This window comes from Rhineura floridana, chromosome 1 (genome assembly GCF_030035675.1).
Source record: "Rhineura floridana isolate rRhiFlo1 chromosome 1, rRhiFlo1.hap2, whole genome shotgun sequence".
NCBI classification, from domain to species: Eukaryota; Metazoa; Chordata; class Lepidosauria; order Squamata; family Rhineuridae; genus Rhineura; species Rhineura floridana.
Window position 1 is genome coordinate 145,185,005 of NC_084480.1, and position 27,337 is coordinate 145,212,341.

Consider the following 27,337-nt stretch of genomic DNA (forward strand, 5'->3'; position numbering starts at 1 on the left):
GCCAAAATACAATTTAAATAACATCCCAGAAGCATATAAAGATCAAATAAGGAACAGGTTTGAGGCTTTAAACTTAGCTGACAGAAAACCAAAAGAACTATGGACTGAAGTCAGAGACATTATCAGGGAAGAATGCAAAAAGACAATACCTCTTGTTAAAAAGAGAGAAAGACCCCAATGGATGACTGAAGAAGCTCTTAAAATGGTTAAAGAGAGAAGGAAAGCAAAAGCAAAAGGAGATAGAAACGCAACAATACAGCGACTAGTATGTAGGGACAAAGAAAACGATTACAATAGTTATTGTATAGAAATAGAAAAGGACAACAAAATGGGAAGAAGAAGAGCCCTATTCCAAAAGATTAGAGAAATGAAAGGGAAATTTAAACCACGAGTAGGGATGTTGAATAATCAACAGGGAAACACACTGACTGACCGAGATGAAATAAAAGGAAGATGGAAGCAATACACTGAAGAACTCTATAAAAGAGATGTGAGGATGACAGATTCATTCACGGAGGAACCATATGATGAACCAGAAATTTTGGAATGTGAGGTGAAAGCTGCTCTTAAAATTCTTGGAAGAAACAAATCACCAGGAATAGATGGCATACCAATAGAGATGAAAATTGGAGGGAGAAATATCAATAATTTAAGATATGCAGAGGATACCAGACTACTAGCAGAAACCAGTAATGATTTGAAACGAATGCTGATGAAAGTTAAAGAGGAAAGCACAAAAGCAGGACTACAGCTGAATATCAAAAAGACTAAAGTAATGACAACAGAAGATTTATGTAACTTTACAGTTGACAATGAGGACATTGAACTTGTCAAGGATTATCAATACCTCGGAACAGTCATTAACCAAAATGGAGACAATAGTCAAGAAATCAGAAGAAGGCTAGGACTGGGTAAGGCAGCTGTGAGAGAACTACAAAAGGTCCACAAATGCCAAGATATATCACTGAACACCAAAGTCAGGATCATTCAGGCCATGGTATTTCCGATCTCTATGTATGGATGTGAAAGTTGGACAGTGAAAAAGGCGGATAAGAGAAATATCAACTCATTTGAAATGTGGTGCTGGAGGACAGCTTTGCGCATACCATGGACTGCGAAAAAGACCAATAATTGGGTGTTAGAACAAATTAAACCAGGACTGTCACCAGAAGCTAAAATGATGAAACTGAGGTTATCATACTTTGGACACTGTGATGATCCCCTCAGCTGGTTCTATCTGTGATACTCCCACCAGGGCCACCACCTGTCAGGATCTCATTTTTTATTTGTTCTCTCACATGCTGTAGCACAGATCTCACAAGATCCCACTGCTAGGCAGCACCACCAGTCACTCCCTGAAAACAATACTGCTAGAGACTTTGCCTTAGTCTCCTTATGGCTTGTTACTTTGTGTCTGGGTGCCCTTGCTGTCCACAACCCCCTTGTATCTTTGTCTATAAAGCATACAATCCTGGGTTGCTCTGGATACTTGACGATGTTACAATATCTCCCTTCACCGCTGCCACCATTTATTTGATACTGTTTCCCTCCAGCCTTGGTAATTATACCCTGCCCTCCCTTCTGGTCTGTGTATCCCCAGCCAAGGATCAGGCTTTAGGTAAACCAATAAAAGTATTTATTTGATAACACCAGGTAATAACAAGATTACTTTAGGAATGTTCAACAAGTGTATGGTTTCATTTAGTGCCACTCTTTATGTTTCCAGTCTTATATATTCTGCCTAAATACCAGCCAAATATAATCCAACCCACAACCAACTCCAATCCACACTCCACAACCAATCGCCAACAACTCCCCCTCCAACTCAACTGTCATCCTCTCATTTGTACCTTCAGCCATTCAAACACTCAGCCAATCATCATCCAACATTCTCCAGCATTCTAGCCCATGTACTCTCCCCTCTTACTCAGTCACTTACCATATATCACTTAATAAACCCGCACTTACCATATTTACAGATATTAAAATACAGGGACATCACAGACACATCATGAGAAGACATGATTCACTAGAAAAGACAATAATGCTGGGGAAAACAGCAGGGAGTAGAAAAAGAGGAAGGCCAAACAAGAGCTGGATTGATTCCATAAAGGAAGCCACAGACCTGAACTTACAAGATATGAACAGGGTGGTTCATAGGATTGCCATAAGTCATAATCGACTAGAAGGCACATAACAACAACAAACCACAGACCACCTGAATGAAGCTCGCAGACCACTGGTGGTCCACAGACCACAATTTAGAACCCCCTGCTCTACAACATGGGTGGGGATTTTTTTCCTGTGGAGATCCATCGACCTATGGGAAGATCAGCTGGGAGATGGAACCAGAACAAAAAGTGGGTGGAGCAACCCTTTTTCTCTCTCTCTTTTTCTGCCTCCCCTTTTCTTTCTCTCTCTCTCTCTCTCTCTCTCTGCCACCCCTTTTGCAACTCATCCTGTAAATCAACATCCAGCCAAATGTTGGGCCCTGCCATAGAATAAATATCTGTAAGCGTGCCCCTGTCCTGGATTGTGTGTCTGAACATGCCCCTAAAGGCAGAGATTCCTCTTAAAGGGATAAGAGATAGTTTGGAACAATAGTCCCTCAACTGAGATGTTTTGTTTGTGGCCAGATGAAACCGTACTATTTAACATTATAAAGCAATGATCAATGCAGGTTTGATTTCCAGAGCGGTATGGATTGAAACATGTTTCTAAGTGGAATTTTGAGACTTGGAATGAGCCGGATCACCATGACTTTGACAATGTATCAATGACAGTTAATGGTAAGCTGCTTTTGAGTCCTTCCTATTTTTAGCTGTGAATGAAGTGTGAAGAGTTCAAACAAGATAAAGAAATGTTCCAATTTAGACCCTGTAAAAGCCTTGCATCATTCCCATCTCAGAGAGATAGCGCTTTCATCATTCAACCTCTTAAAAGTTAAATCAACACATCTAAGTTACCAAACTGAGCACAACGGTTACTATAGGAATGTTACTTAGCTGTTCCTAAGTAGTTATACTGTTTTATAGCAATTTTAATGATGCATAGTAGTTATATTCGTTGCTTAGCTGGTTTTTAAAACCACAAATCTTTTTACCTATCATGGCATAGAGACTGGAAATCTGGATGTATCAAGTACAGTAGTAAGCTGAGAAGAGATAGCAGCAAGATATATCCAATATTCTCATGAGTTTCAGACATTTATTTTAATATTAATTTTGAAAGCATAAGTCAGTTTTGTGGAGAAATTCAACAAAGGACAAGACTGCTAGATTAAGCTAGACGTAGGGGGTGATAAATATTTACTTAATTGTTCATTTTAATCCATTGTGTAGAAATCTAAATGTATACAGTAGGGTCCCACTCATACGGCGGGTTACGTTCCAGACCCCAGCTGTAAAGTGAAAACCGCTGTAAAGTGGAACCCATTGAATAGAATGGCGTGCCATGCCCGAAAACTGCCGTAAAAGTGGAACAAGCACCGTATGAGTGAGGCTTTAGCCTAATTGTGTCTAATTGAGACCACTGTATTAGCGAAGCACTGTAAAGCGGGGCCCTACTGTATAACATTTCTGAATACTATTCTGGTTGTCTGCAGTGCACACACTTGTGTTGTTTTTTTATTGCCACCCATTATCTTTGTTCAAACAAATTTTGAAGCATTAAAAAAAACATCAAACACAGTTTTCATGGAAACCATAGGTGGTAAATGTGTATCATAGGCAACAGTGATTCTTTTAAGCCAGCTTCTGAATAGTCATTACCTGTACCCAGCCAGTCCCAGATTCCTCTGGAATCCGAGCCTTCAACAGAAAGGCAATGTGTCCAATAATTAAAAAAAAAAATCCTTTGGCACCTTAAAGACTAAGATTTATTATGACATAGATTTTATAGCATATTATGGCATACACTTTCATGGACTAGAGTCCATTTCATAAGCAGGAATTTTACCCTTAGTTGGCAGGAGAATGTGTATATATTTTTGTGCATACGGATCATTTAACCAACACAGAAAACACTGGTGCCAAAAGGCCGTGAAATGCAAGAGGTACATTTCCACACAAAGCTCCGGTCAGCTCCCTCCCTGCCTCTAGTCCTAGAACTCCTGCTGGTCTTTTTTTCTCAGAGTGCCCCCTGGTGGAGAACTTACTCAAAGAGTTCCATTCCCCCATTTCCTTACTGAACTCCACTCCGTTTTTGTTGTTGTTTATATCAGTCTTCTGTCCTGTCTTCTCTTGTACAGCCCTTCTCCTGACTCCTCTTGTACCAATGCCCTGTCCTGCCTGCTATTTCACCTCCCTCTTTCTGGCTCGCCATTAGGAATAACAACCTTAGACCCTTCAGTCCTATTAATCTTCCTCTTTCCCTTCCTTGTCCTTCTGAGGCAGCCCAAATTCCTTTTGTAGCTTCCCTTCACCTCCTTTCCTCCTTTGTCTCCAAACTGTCTTGGTTACTTTGCCTGTCTTTCTCCTCCATCATTCCTGTCCCCCTCCTCATTGTTCTCTCTTACAGAACCCGAGAACATGCTCTCAGATGCTGCCTTTTCATCTCTTGCAGGATGCTCCTTATCTACCACCAGTTCCCACTTCTCAGCTGTGTGTTGGCTCAGAGCAAGGAGTGACAGCACCTGTCAGAATCCCTTCACACAGCTCAGTATGCCCAGGATAGGTGCCGTAGCAGTAGTAATTGGCTATAACACAATCTTTCTAGCTTTGCTAAGTTAATTTTAGAACTAATAATGGGAGAGAAGCCAATCAGGTCTGTCGAAAATGAATACAGTCAAACTTCCTGATAATTTCTACTTCAGCCATTTCATGTTGACATCTCCTATTGAGGTTTTTGTGCTGGGGAATAATGTTTTTTTCAGTTGAGTAGATTATCCTGACTGAAGGGACTGAAGGATATCATAGAGAATAAGGCTATCAATGGGTACTAGCCATAATGGCTAGGTTCTACCTCCATTATCTGAGGCAGTATACCTTTGAATACCAGTAGCTGGGAATTATAGGTGGGGAGAAACGCTACTGCACACAGGTTCTACTTGTGGGCTTCCCATAGGCATTTGGTTGGCCACTGTATGAACAGGATGCTGGACTGGATGGGCCATTGGCCTGATCCAGCAGGGCTATTATGTTCTTATGACTGAAATGTCTTCCCACATGTTGTGAGTGCCCCAATTTTTCCTTCCAGATTTCTGTATTTATTCTATTGCATAGAAACTGATCCGCTTGCCCCATGTAAACTACATAAGAGCATTGTTGGCAGGTGATTGCATGTAGCATGTCTGTGGATGACCAGATGAAAGAGCCCCTGATGATGTAGCTGATATTATTAGGTCACATAATAACATTGCCTGTGTGGATATGGGAGCAGAATTAGCATCTAGATTTGTTGCAAGGCCTAATCTGTCTATATTTCTGTTAAGCTGTCCAGGGAGGAATAGAAATTTAATAAGTAAATACATATTAGGTGTTCCATCCTTGCTGCTGAGTAACTATTGTAGATTAGAGGTCTCTCTGTAAGTAAGGATAAACCTATCACCCAAGGCCTGCAAGAGATAAGTGTCACATGTACCTGCCAACTGAGGATATCATGAATCTGAATGATGAAGTGGACTTTAGTCCACGAAAGCTTATGCCACAATAGGTGTTACAGTACCCTTCTTTATGTTGACTATGTCAGACAAACACATATACGTGGATCCAGGCTTACTACAATCATGAGGGCTAAAATAATGCTTTAAACACTGTGTCTGTCAGGATGCTGCTGCAGGTACTGAAATCTCTAATGGAGTCTAGTCCATAGCATGACCTGATCCTGACCACCCGGATCCCTAGACCTCTTCCTTATCGTTCTTAGTCTGATGTTAACATACAGTACCAAATACAGTAGGTTGTGCACTTTTTTTAACATGTTTCACTCCAGTATCTTCTGACGGGTGAGACCCTCTCCTCGCCTTGTAGCAAGATATTGCTCCCCAAATGCGCTGAGCTTACTGTGCCTGCTCTATTTTGCTCCTAGGCTTTCTCAACTACTACGATGCCTGCTCTGAAGGTTTAAGACAAGCTAGTGCTCAGCTGAAACTGGGAGGGCCTGGAGACTCCTTCCACCCATTCCCCAAATCCCCAATGTGCTGGAGCCTCCTCAGCCACTGCCACAATGGAACTAATTTCTTTACCAGAGAGACAGGAGTCCGGCTAGACTACATCGCCATGCATAAGAAGGTCAGCTCTTTGTTTAACTGCTGTGGAATTCAGGGCACACAAAATGTGCCTGTCCTCAATTAAATGCTCACATTTAATTGCCTTTGTGCACTAAAGAGGTTACTATCTGGTACAAAGGTCCTGGATTGAATTCAAAAAGTGGCAATTGCATCTCGCAGAGGTTTGTATTTTAACACTGCATAGCATCTGTATACTGCTTTAGAGTGTTCAAAGTGCTTCATGTACGTTATCGTGATGTAATCCTTGTGAAATAGGATCGAGCAGACTATAAATCTAATAAATAATAGCAGTAATGATAATTCTTACCGCAGGGAGCTGGGCAGTCACTTTACATCTTAGAACAAGAAACTGAAGCAGTGGGACAGATCCAGAAGCTCTTCCCCAATTTCATCTCTGTGTCCATATACAACGATGAGGCAGATCCACTGGTAGGATGGTCAGTTCCACAGCCATGGAGAGCTGACGTAACCTATGCGGCTATGGTGGTAAAGGTAAGCCCAACTTTGATCTTCAAATGCTAATAGAAATAAAAGGCATTGTTTCCAAGTTTCTCATTACATGTTGGCAACTCAAAGGGAGGGAAAAGGTCTTGACCCTCTTTCTTAATTTCCCCCTGCCTGCTCTGACAAGACATGCAAGGCATCTGGCCTAGGCCAGAGCTGCAGGTCTCCAGATCTGGAGAGTTCATTCCCCAACACAGGATCCTGGAAATTAACGGAAGGTCAGCTAGAGGCCGACACTTAAAAGCACAGTGAGCAGAAAGGGCCGTGCTAGTGAGCAGGCAAAGGCTCAAGACCAAGCTCTTAGCATCTATACCAGTGGCGGGAAACCTTTATTTCAGCCTGAGGGGCACACTCCCTTCCGAGCCACTTTCCAGAGGCTGTGTGCCATTGATGGGCAGGGGGCAGGAGAGACAAGCTCTGGTGCTAGATGAAATTTATTGTGAGCTCGACGCGTTTCGGAACTTGTCTTCCTCAGGAGCTACAAACCACACTTGCAGCTCCTTCTGGAAGTGCAGAATTTATTTATTATTTGATTTATATCCCACCCTTCCTCCTGGCAGGAGCCCAGGGCAGCAATATGAAGGGTGGACTACAAAATTAATAAATAATAAAATAAAACCACAATACTATACAGTAACACTTCGGTTAACAAAGTAGATGCATTCCTGGACATTACTTCCTTAACAGAAACGTTGGTACCAGAGGAAGGAATAACATGGAAAGATCCTACACCTGCTCATAGATGGTGGGACAGCTTCAACAGGGGCTTTAAAGGGTGCCTCCCTGGCACCCTTCCCCTCCCCCTCTGAATTGTATTGGATCCTTCCCTCCCCAGGCCTGGGAGAAAGCAAGAGATCTCTTTAATGCAAAGCAAACACACAGGCCTATCAGTTTCACCCTAGCAAAACAAAGGCAGGGGCTTGAAAGTTTAACCATAGCAAAGCAAAGCTGGTCAGTTTCACCTTAAAAAAGGCCTTTGTTAAAAGGATCTTCATTCCTGGAAGATTTGTTAACTGAGGTATTACTATACACAGTTGCAGCTGAGGTGACTCGTTTCTCCTCCACCTGCCCCCAGAGGGCCACTGAAGAACCATTTTAGCCCTGAGGGCAGGGGAGGAGAGCGAAAACACAGAAGAGGCTGGTGAGATGCTCAATCAGTAGCTCCTGGTGTTCCAGCTGAAATGGCTCCTTCCTTACCCAGCTGCTACCAGAGGGCCACTCAAGGACCATCTTGCCCTGAGGGGAGCAGAGGTCTGGCTAATATATCTATATAATAGGTTTCTTCTCTTTTTAATTTAATGTAAAGTGCTTTGTAACAATCGCCTGAAAAGCAGTATATTAATACTTTAAATAAATTAACGTCTCAGGCTGCCATAACTGTTCTGTCTGTATACCTGCTGCTGTCCAGGCTAGGCTTGCTAACTGACCAGAAGTGGGGTGGGGAGAAAAGACTCAGCTTGGTCTACTTCTAGGGAGGTAGCAGAGTCAGCTTCCATCCTAATGCTGCTATTCAGAATGTGCCCCTTTCCTTTCACCCACATAAGCCAATGATCGTCATTAACTCCTATGGAGAAAATCAAATGTTGGACTCTTGGCCACTGCTTTGAATGCAGCCAGACCTGCCTTCCATCCCTGATTCAACAGCCTCATCCATGCTAGGGATTCCACAAGAAGATATAGTATCTCTGTCTTCACAATGCACCCCCTTTGGGTTCTTATAATATTTAGCCCGTCTGTTGTGACACACCTACCTATACTGGCAGTCATTTTGCTAGTATTATTTATTTGTTAATATGCACGACAGTTTACAAAATATAAGAGGATCATTCCCCACCCCAAGGAGCTTACACTCAATAGTCCATGCCCTTTGTTGTCTCAGAGAAAGAGGAGGGCAGCGGACAGAGAGCTAAACAGGTGAAGAATATAGGCTTATTTCTGTTGCACTTAGTAAATTAAAAGTGCTAGAAATGATCAAAGTTGTTTATAGCAATCGTCGTTGTGCAAGCCCTGATTCTCATTGAATACTACTTGAACTCCTTAGTTTCTGATTTTTTAAAAGCATTTTTACAGAACTCCTTTCTGCAGAGCTGGATGCTTTTTTAAACCTAACCTGCTGCTTTATGTATTTTGGCACTGAGCATTAATTCCTTTACATCTGATTAGTTACACCACCGCAATCCTCCTCTTAAGTTCCTAATTTTAGCAAGGCTGGGGAATTAAGTCAACGAAGCTACTGGAAAGTCTTCTTATTGGATCCTGATGGTAAATTATTATGCTACATTTGCACAGTATAGCTTCATATATGGATTACATTCTTCCAGAGCCAGAAATATCAGTGTGTTGTCAACTGTACAGGGGGCGGGGTAGGGGTGAGGCAGTAAAAAAAAATTGTCAGAAAGAGTTCCTGTTCCTAAAGGTTGGGGCTGTCTGCATGCCTTAAATGTGTAGGAACACAGATAAGCTACAGAATGCGATATTGGGCCCAGAATATAGCTGCAAATCTCAACTTTTATTTTTAAAAAAACAAAGCACTTTCTAGTCCTTATGGTTACAACTGTGTGTTTGAAAATATGTAGTTCGTCAATATTTGCTGAAATCCTAGAAGCCTTGGGATGGGTGAGATTTCCACTGAAATCAGATTAACACCGGATTTTTAAAAGCATACTCTCCATCTTTGCAGAATGATCTGTTTGCTCCAGCTTCAGCAGCTTTCCTGCACACCAGATTTTTCCCTTCAAATATTTCCTCAAATATATTGTTCTTTTATTGATTTTACTCACAGCACAGCTCTCTCCTCTGCCACCCCCCATCCACTCAAATAATCAAAGGTACAAGCAGGGAGGAAGCAAGCCAAGCCTACAATAGCAGAGGAGGAGGAGGATGCAAAGCCGCTTTCCTTTCAAAATATCAATCGTTTCTTTCAAAATATTGATATCAATATTGATATTTTTGGGGAGGAGAAAAATTGGACCAGGAAAAACAATGGATAGCAGGCAAAGAACAAACTCGAACCAATACTGCCTGCTAGCTGACGGAATGCTTTTGAAGTGGTACTGGCCAACGGATCCCATCCCTACTCTTTCCTAAGCAACTGTAGGTTACATTCTAGCCACTCAAGTGTCAGAGGTTTCTGCCCCACCCGCATCTCTCCATTCACCATCCAGGCAAGCAAAAAGCCTGATCACAGTTCAGTGGTGCATTGGAGCCAGACAAAAGGGGTCAAGCAGGATGCAAAGCAGGGCTGGTGAGAGTTGTGTCCTGGGGAGTGTCCCAAAGACAGGCCTGGATGGTGGCATTTAGCCACTAAGCCTGACGTTTCCTACCCCTGCCTTAAAGGGTGGGAACTTCAGTGCTCTGCGTAGTTCCCCCTTGCCCCCATTGCCAGGAAAAGCAGAATAAATCATGCCAGATAATACAAATGAGGACTCAATTGTGCAAAATGAGAGAAATGCAAACTCTGTTTGATGTATACAAGTCGCAGAGTTTGGGTTACCTTGGTGCAGATTAAGACACACAGCCCTAATTATGCTATATCATCATTTGAAATGAAAACCAAAAAAATATTATTATTATTATTACTCTTTATTTTTACCCCGCCCTTTTTCCAAAACTGGAACTCAGGGCGGCTTACAAATAAAAACTACACATAGGTAAAAAACATACAAAAATATACAATTAAAATAGAATTAAATTATTCGTAACATTAAAACCATGAAACATACACTTAAGATACTAAGACAATTAAAAACATTAAGAATAGGACCATAGAACAATACAACAGACCTTATGAGGGCCTATCTTAAACATCTTCTAGTCCAAAAGCCTGTCAGAATAAAAAAGTCTTTGCCTGCTGATGGAAGGATAGCAAGGAAGGGGCCATTCATGCTTCCCTAGGAAGAGAGTTCCAGAACCTGGGGGCAGCCACCGAGAAGGCCCTATCTTGCGTCCCCACCAATCGCGCTTGCAAAGGTGTTGGGACTGAGAGAAGGGCCTCTCCTGAGGATCTCAACGCCTAGCAGGCTCATATGGGGAGATACGGTCTGACAAATAGCCTGGACCTAGGCCGTATAGTTTTGCCCTGCACTGAGATGATTGATAAGAATCTTGACAGCTCTTCTGTATGGTACAGTGCAGGCCTATCTTGGGTCTTGTGTATCTGCAGGGTTAACACAACAGCAGCACTCTGATGCTAAGCTTTAAATATGCTGTTCCTTTCCCTTGCAGGTTATTGCCCAGCACCAAAACCTACTGATTGCTAAAGCCAACAATACCATAAACTACACTTTGCTGAGCAACGACAATGCGTTTCTGAGCTACCACCCCCATCACTTCACCCAGAGGACCCTGACAGCACGCTTTCAAATGAACAACACAAAACCACCACATGTCCAGATGGTGAGGAAGCCAGTGCTCACTGTGATGGGCCTTCTGGCCCTGCTAGGTACAGCACATCACTCACTCCATTTTCTGTTCACAAGATGAAAAGCGGCAGCAGCAGTCCGTGCGGTGGGGTGGATACGCCCTCCCATCACTGGTATCACTGCAGCCTACCCAGATAGGGCGGTGGCAAGGACGGGGCTGCAGGGTAAAAGCACCTAATTAGCCATGCGGGTGCACCTGCACAGCCCTCACCTGGCCACCCGCCCTGCCCTGGTGTCAGGAAGGCCTATCCGTCCCACCACAAAAGCCGCTATTGGTGTGAAAGGCTTTGTTCTTCAAATTCAAAAGAGGAGATACGGTATATGGGCAGCATTCCATTAACTTGTATAGTTGTTTTTAATGTTTTAATTTTTGTAAACCGCCCAGAGAGCTTTGGCTATGGGGCGATATACAAATGTAATAAATAAATAACTCATCCCATTAGTGTTTTTCCCCTGCCCCAATCTGCCATATGATTATACTGGAGTATATATCTCATAGCCTCGAAAGTTTAGAGCAGTGGTTCCCAACCTGGAAGCTGGGAAGTAATCCAGAGGGGCTGCGAACAGTAAAGAAATTAATAATTTATTTATTTTAAAAAGTCTTCATTTCCTGGACACTGTCTGCTCCCCACTGTCGCTGCAAATGACACCTCCCCCTTGGTCCAAACGAGAGGGGAGGACTTTTGCTGAAGCGCCAGAGCATCTTTCAGGCATGCTGAAGGCAGGTGTCTGCCTATAAAACACATGGCAGATGCCAAAGGAGGCTGAGAGTGGAGCTACCAGGAAGAAGAGGGGATTACTTTCACCGACTCCCGACTCCTTGCACTGCCGCTGCTGACGACACCCTTACTCAGAACAAGAGGAGAGGGCTTTTCATGAAGCAAAAAGAAGCAAGGCCACAAGGAAAGGCTGCTTTCCCCCCTCCTTCTGGCAGCCAGCCTGCCTGCCTTTCTTGGCTCCTGCTTCGCTGCCATCTTGTTTAAAAAATTATTCTTAGTTGTGGGGCCTCCCAGATGGAGCCAAGGAGCAGTGAGGAAGCTCAGGACTTGCTCGCCCCCACACCTCTGAGGCGAAGTGTATGTGCCAGTGTCCCCCCTTTCTTCCACTTAATCTGTGCCCCCCCTTATCTCTCTCCAAGATGCTGTTGCACTTGAGGGCTTCCCCAACCCCCCATGCCTGAATGCATGCACCTGTGCAGATTCTTGCAGGAGGAGCAGGTGTTTGTGTGTGTGTGTGCGCTGACCCTATCTTCTGCTCCACTGTCATTCCCCGAGTGCACGCTAACCAAGCCATCGGTTCTGATGATCATCCCAAGGCCTAACCCCCCCCCACTCAATCTATCCACCCTTTTGTTTTTACAATCTAGCATCCCCACCACTACCATATTGCTTTATTATTATTATTATTATTATTATTATAAAAAGCTCAGCAGATTGGCTGAGGTCCACATACTGCAGCTGAAATTTATTTATTAATTTATTTAATTATTATTGCATATTTATCCAACCTTTCCTCCAAGTTGCTCAAGGTGATGCACGTGGTTCCCCCCTTTTCCATTTTATCCTTACACCAACCCTGTGAGGTAGGTCAGGCTGAGAGACTGTGTCTGGCCCAAGGTCACCCAGTGGGCTTCATGGGGATTTATTTATTTATTATTTGATTTATATCCCGCCCTTCCTCCCAGCAGGAGTCCAGAGTGGCAAACAAAAGCGCTAAAAACACTTCAAAACATCATAAAAACAGACCTTAAAATACACCAAAACAAAACAACTTTAAAAAACATTTTTTAAGAAAGCTTTAAAAACATATTTTTTAAAGGGTGAAAAAAAATACTGTTTTTATTTAAAAAAAAAAACATTAAAAAGCAATTCCAACACAGATGCAGACTGGGATAGGTCTCAACTTAAAAGGCTTGTTGAAAGAGGAAAGTCTTCAAAAGGCGCCGAAAAGATAGCAGAGATGGCGCCTGCCTAATATTCAAGGGGAGGGAATTCCACAGGGTAGGTGCTGCCACACTAAAGGTCCGTTTCCTATGTTGTGCAGAACGAACCTCCTGATAAGATGGTATCTGCTGGAGGCCCTCACCTGCAGAGCGCAGTGATCGGCTGGGTATATAAGGGATAAGACGGTCTTTCAGAATTTGAACCTGGATCTTAGTCCAACACTAACCCATTGTTGGGAGACAGGACTGTATACTTTCACAATGTGGGGGGGGGGAAGGGTATACCAATTTGATTGGACCTTTGCATTAAGAAGAGAAAGCAACACCTTCCTTTCTGCAGGGAGCTTTTTTTGGAAAGGGATATTTGAAGATGTGATTTTGCCACGCACCATTTTTTCAATTAACAGAGGCTAAAATTACAATTAGCATGGGGGGGGGGGTTCCACGAAATTTTTTAAGCTTATAAAGAGGGTCCTGTACTCATAAAGGTTGAGAACCACTAGTATAGAGGTTCTGTAAGGATTTTGAAAATCTATGTAAAGCACTTTGGAAACACTCTCTATAAAACACCAAGGGCAGTACTCAGCTAAGTAGTTGCAGATGTGCAAGGATTACCTCTAGTGCAACGGCACTCCCTCCTCTGCCCTGTGTATGCCCCACACTTCCCCAATCTGCTGTGGAGAGTGGGGGGAACTTCTAGAAGAGGTTGGGGGGGATTTCCATTGTGCTAGCAGTAATCCTTGTGCTAACAAGACCCTGACTTAGCACTACATTGAACACAGTTCTATGGTACTGGCAAACCAGGGTTGACTCAACTGAACTAGGTGTTACCCCAGTGCCCAAGGGACCATCACCTTTGGACCTGCTGCTTGCAGACCTCCCACAGACACCTGGTTGGCCATGGTGAGAACAGGATGCTGCACTAGATGGACCTTTGGTCTGATCCAGCAGCGCCCTTATGTAGTTCCCCACAATCCCACCCTTGCTGTGATGTTTTCTTAAGACCTAGCAGGTGCACAGTATTGGAATGAAACATGGGCTGTGTATGCAACATACATTTAAAGCACAGGACTTCCCCCAAAGAATCCTGGGAACCAAAGCTTACCCCTCACAGAGCTATAGTTCCCAGCAGTCTTGACAAACTACAGTTCACAGGTTTATTTGGGAGACATCACGTGCTTTAAATGTATGCAGCTTTGGTAGCTGGGAATGGGTTGGTACTAGCAGGCCACTCCTATCAGCAGAGACATGGCAGCTTGGGGAGAGGTGAGACAAGGGGATGGGAAAGGGACAAGTTGGCGGGGGGGGTCCAATACACTGAGACCAAGTTTAAGATAAGGTTCAAGATTTTCTTGTGTAGGAGAGGAGCAAGTCTCTGCTGACATCTCCAGCCAGGAATCGGAAGACGATAACACTCTTGGAGTACTAGCCAGCCTACACAGACCTGCGGAGCAACCGTCAGACAGCTGGCAGGTCTCCATATTGATCTATTCCAGCAATGATAATGAGACATCCTCAAACATCAGCGCCGTGGCAATAAATGTAACCAACTACCCCAAGCACAAAGGTAACAGTTTTTTCGCGATTGGTATAGTGGTTGCTTGCCTAATAAAACATTAAGCAAATGCAAGTCAAACTTTATTGCAGCTGATGATTGGCTCCCCTTAATCTAGAAGTTGAGCAATAGCCATTTCATGGAATTTAACCATGGCATGATCAGAACATGACGGCATGACACAATCACGTATTTTACTACTAACTTTCTTTGCCACTCCTGTGTCATGGTCAGACCACTACCTGGTAAATATGGACTTCTCGTTGCCATGCCCCCTCCGCAGGGGTGAAGGACCTATTAAAATGGTCCGCCCCAGATGCCTGATGGATCCGGATGGATTCCTGACTGCGCTTGGGGAATTGGAACCTGCTGAAGGTCGCCTGGTCGAAACCCTGGTGAAGGAGTGGAACGTGGGGATCACCAGGGCATTAGACCAGGTGGCTCCGAAACATCCTCTCCCCCTGAATAGAACTCAGCTAGCTCCATGGTATACACCGCGGTTGCGTAGCTTGAGACAGGAGGTGAGACGACTAGAGCGCCGGTGGCGGAAATCCCGCTCCGAAGATGTCCGGACACAGGTTAGAGCAGCAGTAGCTGCCTACCAAGTGGCAATAAAGGTAGGAAAGAAGGCTTTCTTTGCTGCCTCTATTGCGTCTGCGGAGTGCTGTCCCAGGAGGCTGTTCCAGGTGGTCCGAAGCCTGGTCGGTCCAGTTGCTCAGGAACCCTTGGAACAGTCAAAGGCCTCCTGTGACTTATTAGCAAAACACTTCGCTGATAAAATCGAACACTTACGGAGCTCGATCCCGTGTGCCGTGGACACAGTGGATGAACCAGAGTTGGCCAGTTGCATGCCGGTAAGTTGGGATCGGTTTCGGCTTCTCCCTTCTGAGGAAGTGGACAAGGTGCTTTCATCTGTGAAGCCAACCACTTGTCTTACTGATCCTTGCCCTTCGTGGCTCCTTGTGAGCTGCAGAGAGAAATTGGGCGAGGGGATCAAAACGGTGGTAAACGCATCCTTGATGCCATCAGCCTTCAAGGAGGCAATTGTAAAGCCCATCTTAAAGAAGCCCTCCTTGGATCCCCAAGTGTTCGATAACTTCTGCCCAATTTCGAATTTACCATTTCTGGGCAAGGTCATTGAGCGAGTGGTGGCCAACCAGTTGTCAGCACACTTGGATGAAACGGATTATTTGGATCCATACCAATCGGGTTTCAGGACTGGTCACGGAACTGAAACAGCCTTGGTCGCTCTGGTAGATGATTTGAGGAGGGCATTAGATAGGGGAGAATACACCTTTCTTGTCCTCCTCGATCTCTTAGCGGCTTTTGATACTGTTGACCACAGTATCCTTTTGCTTCGCCTGGAGGGATTGGGAATTGGAGGCACTGTGTTACAGTGGTTCCATTCCTTTCTCTCCGACAGGTACCAACAGGTAGCGTTGGGGGAGGAGGTGTCAGACCCTTGGCCTCTCAATTGAGGGCTCTATCCTCTCTCCCATGCTATTTAACATCTATATGAAGCCGCTGGGGGCAATCATCAGGAGATTTGGGCTGCAGTGTTATCAATATGCGGATGACACTCAGCTCTATCTCTCGTTTAAATCTTCACCAGAGTTGGCTGTGGAGACCTTGTCCAAGTGCCTGGACTCCGTGAGTGGATGGATGGGAAGGAACAAGCTGAAGTTGAACCCTGATAAGACCGAGGTACTACTTGTGGGGGACAAGAGAAGGTTGGGCGACATTGACCTGAAGTTCAACGGGGTAAGTCTACCCCTAAAGGACCAGGTCCGCAGCCTTGGGGTTGTGCTTGATTCCAGGCTGTCCATGGAGGCTCAGATTTCGGCAGTGAGCTGGGCAGCCTGGTACCAACTACACCTCATATGAAGGCTGCAACCCTACCTTCCTGTTCATCAGCTCCCACTAGTGGTACACGCCCTGGTCACCTCTCGTTTGGACAACTGTAATGCGCTCTACGTGGGGTTACCCTTGAAAATGGTCCGGAAATTACAACTGATACAAAATGCGGCAGCTCGACTACTTACGAATAGTCGCCGCCGAGATCACATCACACCAGTGTTGTTCGACCTACACTGGCTTCCAGTTGTTTTCCGAGCCCAATTCAAGGTGTTGGTATTGACCTTTAAATCCCTACACGGTTTCGGGCCAGTTTATCTCACGGAGCGCCTTCAACGCCACCAATTATGCCGCCCGACAAGATCGGCCACACGGGGCCTTCTCTCAATCCTGCCAACAAAAACAGCCAGATTGGCGGGTACAAGAGAGAGGGCATTCTCAGTGGCGGCCCCCACTCTTTGGAACTCCCTCCCACAAGATCTCCGGCACGCCTCTTCTTTAAATGTGTTTCGGAAAGCCTTAAAGACCTGGCTCTTTCAGCAGGCCTTCGGGGTATCTGGGGAGGGTTAATTGTTATAACTGTAATGCCTCCTGCCCAGTTTTAATATTGTTGTTGCAGATGTATTGTTTTTATATTGTATTATTGTATTTTATTAATTGTATTTTAACAATGTTGTAAGTCGCCTAGAGTGGCCATTGGCCAGATAGGCGACAAAGAAATTAAATTTATTATTATTATTATTATTTGATTCCTGCAATGAAAATCAGGCTTGTCGCCCTGATTCTTTGTTTCTGAAAGCCTGTGATTGGATTCACCTTCTAGAAAGCTTGCTGCCGTGACACCTCGGCTGTTATTTTTGAGGAAAGAATGCAATATTTCTTCATGTGGAATGGGAACCTGGCAAGGAGTCAGAGAAATGTAAGGGGCAAAAGGATCACAGCTAATAATTCCAGTAGAGGAGGGTTGCCAGTTGTTGTGCTGGGAACAGGAAAACACCCTCTGAAGGCAGCTAGAAGTCTAAAATGGAGGGGGATTTTTCAGCCCGAGGGCCACATTCCCTTCTGAGGAACCTTCCGAGGGCCACATGCCGGTAGTGGGCATGGCTTGAGGGGGGGGGGACTTGAAAGGCTCTGGGCAGAGGGCCTTTTGGTGGGCTTGCATGCTGTGTGTTGCATCAGGTGATTGGGTCCGGCCTCCATTTTAATTTCCTCACAAAGCCCCTGCATGTTATGTCATTCTGGGGCATAGTGAAAAAACACCCAGCCGCCCAGGGCTGCTTGGACCACAGATCAGAACAATAAAATAAAGGGAGTCCTGGACAGGCATCACTAGTGGGTCCTTCCAGGGCCCTGGCAGATGCCTGAGGATGTTCGGTGCTGACACTGGCCCTGGAGCTGGGAGTCACTTAAAGGAGAAGCATCCTGTCTTTTTAGCTAGGAACTTGCAGAGAACTGAACCTTGGGCAATTTGTGAGGTAGCAGAACTGTCAACTCCTACAAGAGTTTGCTGTGTGTGTGGTAAAGGTGAACGGGAGGGAGAGAAAGGGAGGCCTTAAACACCTCACGGCAATTACATCTGCCCCCTCATCCTCCTGCTAGCCTTTTATCTGCCAGCAGTTGCCGTCCATCATCTGGCAAGCCTCTTGCCATCAGACCACACAGTCGAGCAGCTGAAAACAAAAGGAGCGGAGGACTCTGCAGCTGCCGCCGGTTAACTGCTATCAGCAGCAGAGCTATATAGTAGAGCCCCATCCCACGGGGGCCCATCCCATCACTTCGGGGTCATTGCTTCAGGGTTGTTTTGCTTTCTTTCCCCACCTGTGGGTATTTTGTTCTTTTTTATTATTGTATGTAACAGGCAACTGGGGTATGTGAGAGGCTGAAGTGCATGACACAATTTGATCTTACGCTTTTTGAGTGGTGCGTCCCAGAGAGTTCAAAACCTGTGGGTGGGAGACAGGGGTAGAGAAGTGATTGTGTATGCCCCGGCTGAGAGATGGGGTGGGATGCCTGCTTATTTGTTTTGTTCCCTTTGCTGGAGAGGGGGTATATCTAGGGCAGACTGTATTGTGGTCTCATTATTGTGAATTGATGTCTTCATAGCCTGGTATATTTATTATTTTTTTATTCTAGCAGAGTGTTTCAACGATGCGTCTGGGAGGGAGAATACTGAAGGAGGGGGTTGTTGTGCAATTTCTCTCAGCGTTTAAGGAGAGGGTAGGCATGGTAGAAGGAGACGTCAGAGGGATGATGATAAGTGCTTGCACCTGATATCCTACACGTGATACTAATGGATGCTCTGCCATGGTCCCCAATAGTCTGGTGGTTCTACTCTTGAACGCCAGGTCGGCCTTTAATAAAACCATGCTGATCTATGATTTGATCATGGATGAACAGGCCAATCTGGCATGTATCACCAAGACTTGTTGGGCATCCCAGCTCTGACTCAAATCTGTCGACCAGTACGACATCAACCCAGATTGGAGGAGCGGGGGGGGAGGGGAGGAGGTATTGCTGTAGTCCATAGGAGTTCACTCCCTATTACCAGGAAACCCCTCTCTCTAGGAGTGGAACTGGAGGGCCTGCATCTGATAATGGGCCAAATATACAGATTAGGGATGTTGTTGGTGTACCACCCACCCTGCTGCTTAATCACCTCCCTGACCGAGCTGGCTGAGGTTGTCTCGGGTGTGGTGTTGGAGGAACCCAGAACTGTGGTTTTGGGTGACTTCAGCATCTACGCTGAGGCTGCCTCAGGTCCAGCTCGGGAGTTCATGGCCTCCATGGCAACTCTGGTGCTGTCTCAAATGGTCGTCGGTTCGCAGTGATTTAGACACTACTTTTGTGGCAGTGCCAGCCGAGGTGTCCAATGCAATGTCAAACCCAGTGTTCTGGGATCTATTCCAGTTAATGTGGCCTGATAATGTGGACAAGATGTTTGCAGTGATGCGTCCAACCACCTGCTCATTAGATCCTTGTTCATCCTGGCTTATTAAAGCTAGCTGGAGTGGGGTGACTGAATGGGTCACAGGTGTAGTAAACGCATCTTTGTGAGATGGTATGATGCCCACTGCCTTTAAAGAGGAGGTGGTGCGTCCACTTCTTTAAAAGTCCACACTGGACCCAATGGAGTGTAACAACTATAGTCATCAACACCCCTTTCTTGGCAAAGGTGGTGGAAAAGGTGGTTATAGGGCAATTGTAGGTATTCCTGGATGAGACTAATTATCTAGATCCATCACAAACTGAATTCAGACCTGGTTTCAGAATAGAATCAGCCTGGGTTGCCCTGATGGATGATCTTTATCATGAGAGAGATAGGAGGAGTGCGATCCTATTACTTCTGCTTGATCTCTCAGTGGCATTTGATACCATTAACCATGGTATCCTCCTGGACTGACTCAATGGGATGGGTATTAGAAGCACTGTATTACAGTGGTTCTGCTCTTATCTTCAGGGTTGCATCTAGAGAGTAACACTGGGTGAGTGTTCCTCGGCCCCCTGGCACTAGCACTACGGGTTCTGCAGAGTACTGTTCTTTCCACACTGCTGTTCAACATCTATATGAAGCCATTGGGAGTGATCATCAGGAGTTTTGGAGCAAGGTGTCAGCAATATGCTGATGACTCTCAGCTATATTTCTCCATAACATCTGAATCAGAAGAAGTTGTAAATGCTCTGGATGCTGTAGTGGACTGGATGAGGGCCAATAAACTGTGATTGAATCCTGGTAAGACAGAGGCTCTTTGGGTAAGTGGTTCCCATGGCCAGGAGATAGGCAAGTTACTTGTTCTGGATGGGGTTTCGCTCCCTCTAAAGGACCAGATCCGTAGCCTAGAGGTACTCCTGGATTCATCTTTGTCATTAGAGGCCCAAGTATCTCTGTGGCCTTTTTCCAGCTTTGTCTGGTTCATCAGCTACAGCTTGTCCTCTGTAGTTCATGCGTTGGTTACCTCGAGGCTGGATTACTTCAATGCGCTCTATGTGGGGCTGCCCTTGGCCCTGGATCAGAAGCTCCCACTGGTAGAAATGCAGCTGCCAGATTGCTGATGGGAGCACAAGGCCAACAACATGTGACACCACTTTTAAAATGTCTGCTCTGGCTGCCCATCCGCTACCAAGCCAGGTTCAAGGTCCTTATATTAATTTACAAAACCCGGAACAACTTAGGCCCCGGGAATCTCAGGGACCGCATGAACCCTTATATCCCAGCTCAAACACTGAGATCATCTGCAGGAACGGCTTTGAACGTCCCCCGAGTTGGTGAGGGTCATTTAACATTGACACGAAGTCGAGCCTTCAGTGTAATCGGCCCAGTTCTCTGGAATGCTCTGCCAATAGAGATTCAGCAGGCACCTCTGGTTTAACTTTTAAAGCGCCAGCTAAAAACCTTTCTGTTCTGCCAGGCTTATGCAGGTAATTAAAAATATGCTTTTTTTTTTTGCAACAGTTGATCTTTGTTTTTATTGTATTTTTAATGTTTTTTCCCTATGGTTGTTGTTGTTTTTAACTTGTTTTAAACTGCTTTGGTGTTTTTAGCAAAATAGCGGTATACAAATATTTTTATAAATAAACAAACAAACTCCAGTTCCTCAGTTGAAGAGTCTTGTCCCCAGCTTGAGGGACAGAATCGGGTGTTATGTAGTCTTCATTAGGGTGGCCTGCTGCATACTCTACCTCAGGTTGTGCCTCAGGAAACTTTGGATCCTTGAATCACACTCCTGGTAACCCAGATCTCTGTAGGCCCCCTAACCAGGCATGTTTTAAGTAATAGTTGTGTCTATAAATGGACACCCCATCCTCGCTTTTGGACACCCAGTGGACGCAAATTTAAGCAATGAACCTGGAGCACAAATTCAGATTGGAAGCCACTGAGACACTGACCGGAGGTATGCATTTTTAGTGATACAGAATAGAAACAGTAGAACATAGGGGCACATTACACAATAACTCATAGAGTTCTTACAAACTATCAGTCTTTCTGAAAAACAACTTCATAAAATCTCTCTCTCTGTACCCTGTGATGTCTGGTTCTCTGTGTCTTTGTTCTTTTTTCATAAGAATTCTGCTACAGCAGTGCATGGATTATAAGCAGCAATTCCTGTGAAATTCAGTGCAATGAACAGTTTTGCATTCATAGATATTTACTGGTGGACAGGCTAGTAAGAATTTTGCTAGATTAGCAACTTGTGTAAATGTATTTGCAAGGCTGTATTCACTCCCTGATTTATTTTTTATTTTGAACCATTTTCATCTCAGGCCAAACATCAGGGCTTGTACGCGGTAGAGAGGCTTCCACGTGCAAGCCATTTGAATTGGGAAAAAATGGATGCTCAGTCACAATTCCTTAAAAAGTGCACTGCCCCCTAAGATACACTATCCAAGGTTATGGGGCATAGCAGTGATCTTCTGAGCCTTTCTTGACCTTGTAAAAACTTAGGCTGTGGTAAATAAGAACACTATTTGAAAGCCACAGTCTCTGACCTGATGTTGAACTAAAATCAGAGTTTTCATTTTACTGCCCCTTTGTCTTCCCAAAGAACTTATGTACGTAACTTACTACTTGGACAACTACCTGACCAACCCATATTTGGAGTGGAAGAAATTGGGAGCTCCTGATTTTCCTTCTGTGAAGCAACTGGAGCAGATAAGAGACGCTGAGGTATGATGTGTTTGTACATGCAATCCAAGTTATATCTGGCTGAATCCAGTGGGGCTTGCTCCTGAGTAAATGTGCACAGAATTGCAGCCAGGCATCCCTGTTCCGATCCATGTTTTCTTGGAAGTAGCCCTGCTATGTTTAGTGGGTGTGGGTAAGATTTCTCCCTTAGGATTATAGCTCATCATAACTGTAAAGTTTGGGAAAAAAGGCAAAGTAGGCTTTCTCTCCTTCCTGCAGAGTTAAAGTCTACTCAGGGCCTCTCCAGGCTTCTTTTTTTATTGTTCATTCATGATGATTTATACTCACGGTGTTACCAGGGCTGTCACCTGTGATCCTGCTATCAATACTATTTGTAGCTGCAGACGTTTTGGGGCAGTCACACTGCTTCATTTCCAGTCAGTGCATATCCCATAACTCCTTCCTGAAATCCCATAACTTTGGATACCGCAAATATTCTGGTTTATTTTTGTACTGCTTCTGTTGTGCTTTAGTCCCTTTGGACAGCAATAATGTGGTAGCATTGGGAAAGCATTGCAAAACAACTAATGAAGCAGGGGAAAAGGCCACTAACGCACTATTATTGTGTCATGAACATGTTGCAGAATCCACCCGCAATGAAACACTAGTCTGGAGGGGCCTCAAAGCACCAATTCTCCGTTCCATAGGCTGAATGTGCACATTCCTCCTCAAGAACTCTCAGGCCATCTTCTCCCTCTGTCCCGTTTCCCCACACTTCCCTGGGTGGTATTGGTTTGATCCCTTACCTCAAAGAGTTGGCGCTCCTTGCTGATCACAAGGGCTGCCCTGCTGGGTCAGACCAAGATCCGCCAAGTCGAGCATTCCGTTTCCAACAGCAGCCAGTTAGATATATCTCTTGAGTTCACATGCCAGTGACAGTCATTCTTCTGTTTTGAGTACCCAACGCTGGGGACTAATAGGTACACTGTTCCTGTAAGAGGAAGTTCTGTTTAGCTGTCATTGAGTTCCGTCTGTCCTGAATCTACTGCCACTAAGCTTCAGTGGGTGACCTTCAAGTTCCAGTAATAGTAAACTGGTGGAGGCAATATGCTTCTGAATACCAGTTGCTAGGAACCGCAGGAGGGAAGAGTGCTCTTTTGCTCAGGTGGGTTTCCCATGGGCATCTGGTTGGCTGCTACGAGAACAAGATGCTGGACTAGATGGGCCACTGGCCTGATCCAGCAGGCTGTTCTTATGTGAGACAAGGCCAAAAGCACTTCCTTCTTTCTAGTCTCTCCACAACCTCTATTAGTTTATAAATCACTATCATGTCCTGACTTAGGCTTCAGTCCTAAGTGTAAGCAGATTGCGCTTAGTCATTTTTGTTTTCTAAATTAAGAAAGCCCCAAGCACTTTAGCTTTTCCTCTTAGCTACACACTTTAGCTTTTTCTTCTACACATGTATAAACATTTGAGTGAAAGAGTGTTCGCTTGTTGGTGTGTACAGCTCAACTATTGTGGGCAGATATACACAGACTATACACTTGTAGAATGCCTGAGGCATAAAATCCCACAAATGCTTCACCCTCCTCCCTAAAAATAAAATAATAATAAATTAAATAACTTAACCATTTGCTGTCATTTATGACACCTAAATCAACAGCCTGAGGCAGCCACCTCACCCTGCCTAACAGTAGTGCTGGCCCTGCTTCTGCTCACCCTCCTTGAATTTTTGCGTGATGCATTTGTACAAGAGGGAGAAGATCTTGATTGTGGTTCTTGTCTGCTAGATTATGGCAGGAACTGTCGTCCCCCCCACTCGCCCTCCTCAGAAATCCTCCCCCTTTCCTCTGCTAAAACTTATCTCTGTCTTTGTCAGCTAAATGTGGTATAACCACAGGACTACTCTACATTACAGACTTAAACTGCAATAACATCCATTCCCTCCTCTCAGAAAATGTTGTGAACTGTAGTTTGGGTGGAGGGGAGGCAGAAGCTAGGGCTTTCTGACAGAATTGTCAGCACACGCTCACCAAACTACAGTTCCCAGGATACTTTGGAAGAAAGCCACAACAGTTAAACTGGTATGAAACTGATACACATTTGTAGTGTAGCTAGGACCACAGAGGAGTCCCTAAAAAGAAGGAGATGACTCTTAACACCCCCTTTTTTCCCCCTTTCTACTTACGCACCACTTGTGCCTCTGGTCTCCAGTTCCTTGTGAGTACCCAAGAGATGGGAGTTGGCAAAATGTATTTCCTCCCTTTTATCCTGTCCAGATGTTGGCTCCCTGCTGGATCGACCTTTTCTGTAGAGGGGACTCCACAGTACACTGAGGATGCTACATAAATATTTGTTGTAAGAATATCCTAACAAACAAGAGCAGTGGAAGGGCCACCCTTTTGTTTTGCTTTTGAATTTTCCCCAATTCTCCTTTGTAAGCACATACCTGCACATTGGGGAATCTGTGCCCCACTGGTCCCCTTCAAGGAAATCTGAACGCTGCCCAGTGGATGTTTTCAAAGTTAATGGGAGGGGGTGTTTTGACTAAGGGAAGAGCTATAAGTTATTCAGCAAGTGCATATTCTCTAATATAGGGACAGGGAGAATTGCAGGAGAAAATCAGTGAGGCAGAAGGTGTGCTCAACCCCGTCTTAGGCTACCAATTCTCCACTGCAAATCACACCCAGAGCATGCTTAGAAATGGGCTGTATGCTCACTAGTTCTTCAGTCCAAGTTACTGTGTTTCTGGCATTCCAGCCCGATCAGAACCCGTTTCTTTCCTCTGAATGTCCAAGAGCTGCTCTCCCACATCCCCCACCCACCAACCAATCAATCTACCAGCAATCTGTCTCCTCCAGACCTTTGTTGTGATACAAAGATTGTGAGGCCATGCTGAACCAGCCACATCACATTACCCCAATAAGTGCTTCCATAGTGATGGCACAGCAATTTATCTGAGCTTCCCCCTGGATCTCATGAGGCTAATCAACTGTGATTTTTTTCCCAACTCGGAGTGCTGCAAATCCTGTGGCGCCAAGGTAGTGTGGTGTAGTGGTTAAGAGTTTTGGGCTAGAACTGGAGAGAGCAGGGTTCAAATCCCCCCTCAAGCCACAAAGCTCACATGGTGACTTTGGGCCTCTCTCTCTCTCTCACACACACACACACACAGCCTACCCTACCTCACAGGATTGTTGTGAAGGTAACATGAAGGATCAAAGCCATGAATACTACCCTGGGATTGTTAGAGGAAGGATAGGATATAAATAAATAAACTGGACAATTAAGTATAATGATTCTGACAGCCTCATTTTTCTGTGGAGGAATAAATATGAAAACTATTGTGTCAGAATGTAAAATCTGCAAGGACAGTACTGCATTGTGGAGCTGAAGTCAAGTATGTGAAGCCCAGCTCTCTCCCACAAAAGTTTACATTACAGGTTTTGAATTCTGACATGATGAGCTAAATGTGCACGCATTTCCCTGTGAAGGAAAAAACTGGCTTTGAGTCACCTTTATTACACTTTTTCTGCTCTCCTTTCAGAAAGCACAGCATTGCTAACTTGGGACTGCTGGGTGAGCTCCCTTTCAGGCTATGTGCTTTAACACTGCCACTGCATCATGTGTCCACTGGACCCTGGACAATATTAAGCATATTACCATGGTTAATATTGATAAATTCCAGAAAAGCTACTCCTCGGGTGCCATTCAGCATTTTAATTTTATTTCGCAGGACCCAGTGGTGAAAGGGCCATTTCCACTTCCAGCAAAAGGCAGCTTGATGCTTAAACAAGTGCTGCCGGTTCCAGCTATCTTCCTTGTCCATATCTGTGCAAAACCACTGTCTGCTCCCAATCAGGTGGGAACAATGTCCTATGAATGGTTTGCTTTCGTGTGTGGAACTTTTATTCAGATTCAAAACAATTTTTTCTTGTTGTTCATTTGTTTTCCTGAGCCCAGCTTATGACACTGGAGTTTGGGTGCTTGCAGATTCTTGGAACTCATTTTGTTTCAGATAAATATTTTTGGCTCCTTCTTTTGCTTTCATTAGCCACTCTCATCAGCAACTGTGGCCTGTTATGTGGTACAAGGAGGTTTTTGCCCTGCTGTGCGCCAGATGCCAGAGGTGGCCATGTGCCCTGCTTTACAAAGGACAGTCCTCTGTGTGAAGTCTGATTTAAAGACAAAGAGTCATGGGAAGGGAAAGGAGGGACCGTGAAGTTGCCCATCAACAGTTCACACCTGGACAGGAGACTGAGCAGGCATACAGGTCACCTGGTCCCAGTCTTCCCCACAACAATGTGATGCACTTCTATTTCAGTTACAGTAATTATTTACTGGAGATATTGGGAATGTGTAAGTGCCCAAGCCTCCAGATGCTTCTTCTCTACCCACGTCCTATTACAAATACGCTCCCTTTAGAGGAGCTGTCAGCTGTCGAGGCTGCGAGGGGAAGCACCTGCTTGCTGGCCACTCTCAAAGCCTGGCCTGCAAGGCCTAGTCCTCCCTGAGACAGTTTGATCGTGTCTCAGTTATATCCCTTCTGGCTGCAGGTGGGGGCTCTCAGGATGGAAGGCCATCTCATGAAAAAAATATTTCTACGCATAGTAAACAAGCATGTCTGTGAGAAGAGCGGGTCCAGAAGAGGGCGATGAGGATGATAGCCGGTATGGAGAACAAGTCTTATGAGGAAAGGTTGAAGGAACTTGGCATGTTCAGTCTGGTGAAGAGAAGGCTGAGGGGTGACATGATTGCACTCTTTAAGTACCTGAAGGGCTGTCACATAGAGGAGGGTACAGATTTGTTCTCTGCTGCCCCAGAGGGTAGGACTAGGTCTAATGGTTTTAAGTTGCAGGAGCGTAGATTCAGATTGGACATTAGAAGGAACTTCTTGACAGCAATGGAACCAACTGCCTAGGGAGGTGGTGGGATCCCCTTCACTGGATGTCTTCAAGCAGAGTCTGGACAGCTATCTGCAGGAGATGCTCTAGCTGTGGACTTCCTGCTGTGAGCAGGGGGTTGGACTCGATGGCCTACAAGGCCCCTTCCAACTCTATGATTCTAAGAGGGGTGCAAAGTGTTTGCCAAAGGAGCAGCACAGCCTAGAACCGAATGCCTGGTGCTCAAAACTTGTGATCTTCCCTCTGTTTTTTGGTAATGCTCTAGCCAGGAGAGGGGAGAGATTGCACTGGGCATTGTGCTGTGGATTGTG

General features: G+C 45.0%; 1 protein-coding gene across 4 annotated transcripts in view; it reads left to right on the plus strand.

The window, feature by feature from the left end:
* The window catches only part of IDUA (alpha-L-iduronidase), a 68,398-nt gene that overhangs the window by 35,311 nt on the left and 5,750 nt on the right, over positions 1–27,337 (plus strand). For all 4 annotated transcript variants that reach the window (XM_061634984.1, XM_061634992.1, XM_061635002.1 and 1 more), the window contains 7 exons: positions 2,694–2,789; positions 6,028–6,230; positions 6,542–6,721; positions 10,958–11,174; positions 14,457–14,663; positions 22,046–22,167; positions 25,859–25,984. In XM_061634984.1, the coding sequence (XP_061490968.1) occupies positions 2,694–2,789; positions 6,028–6,230; positions 6,542–6,721; positions 10,958–11,174; positions 14,457–14,663; positions 22,046–22,167; positions 25,859–25,984 (1,151 nt within the window). The remainder of the gene's footprint in view (positions 1–2,693; positions 2,790–6,027; positions 6,231–6,541; positions 6,722–10,957; positions 11,175–14,456; positions 14,664–22,045; positions 22,168–25,858; positions 25,985–27,337) is intronic.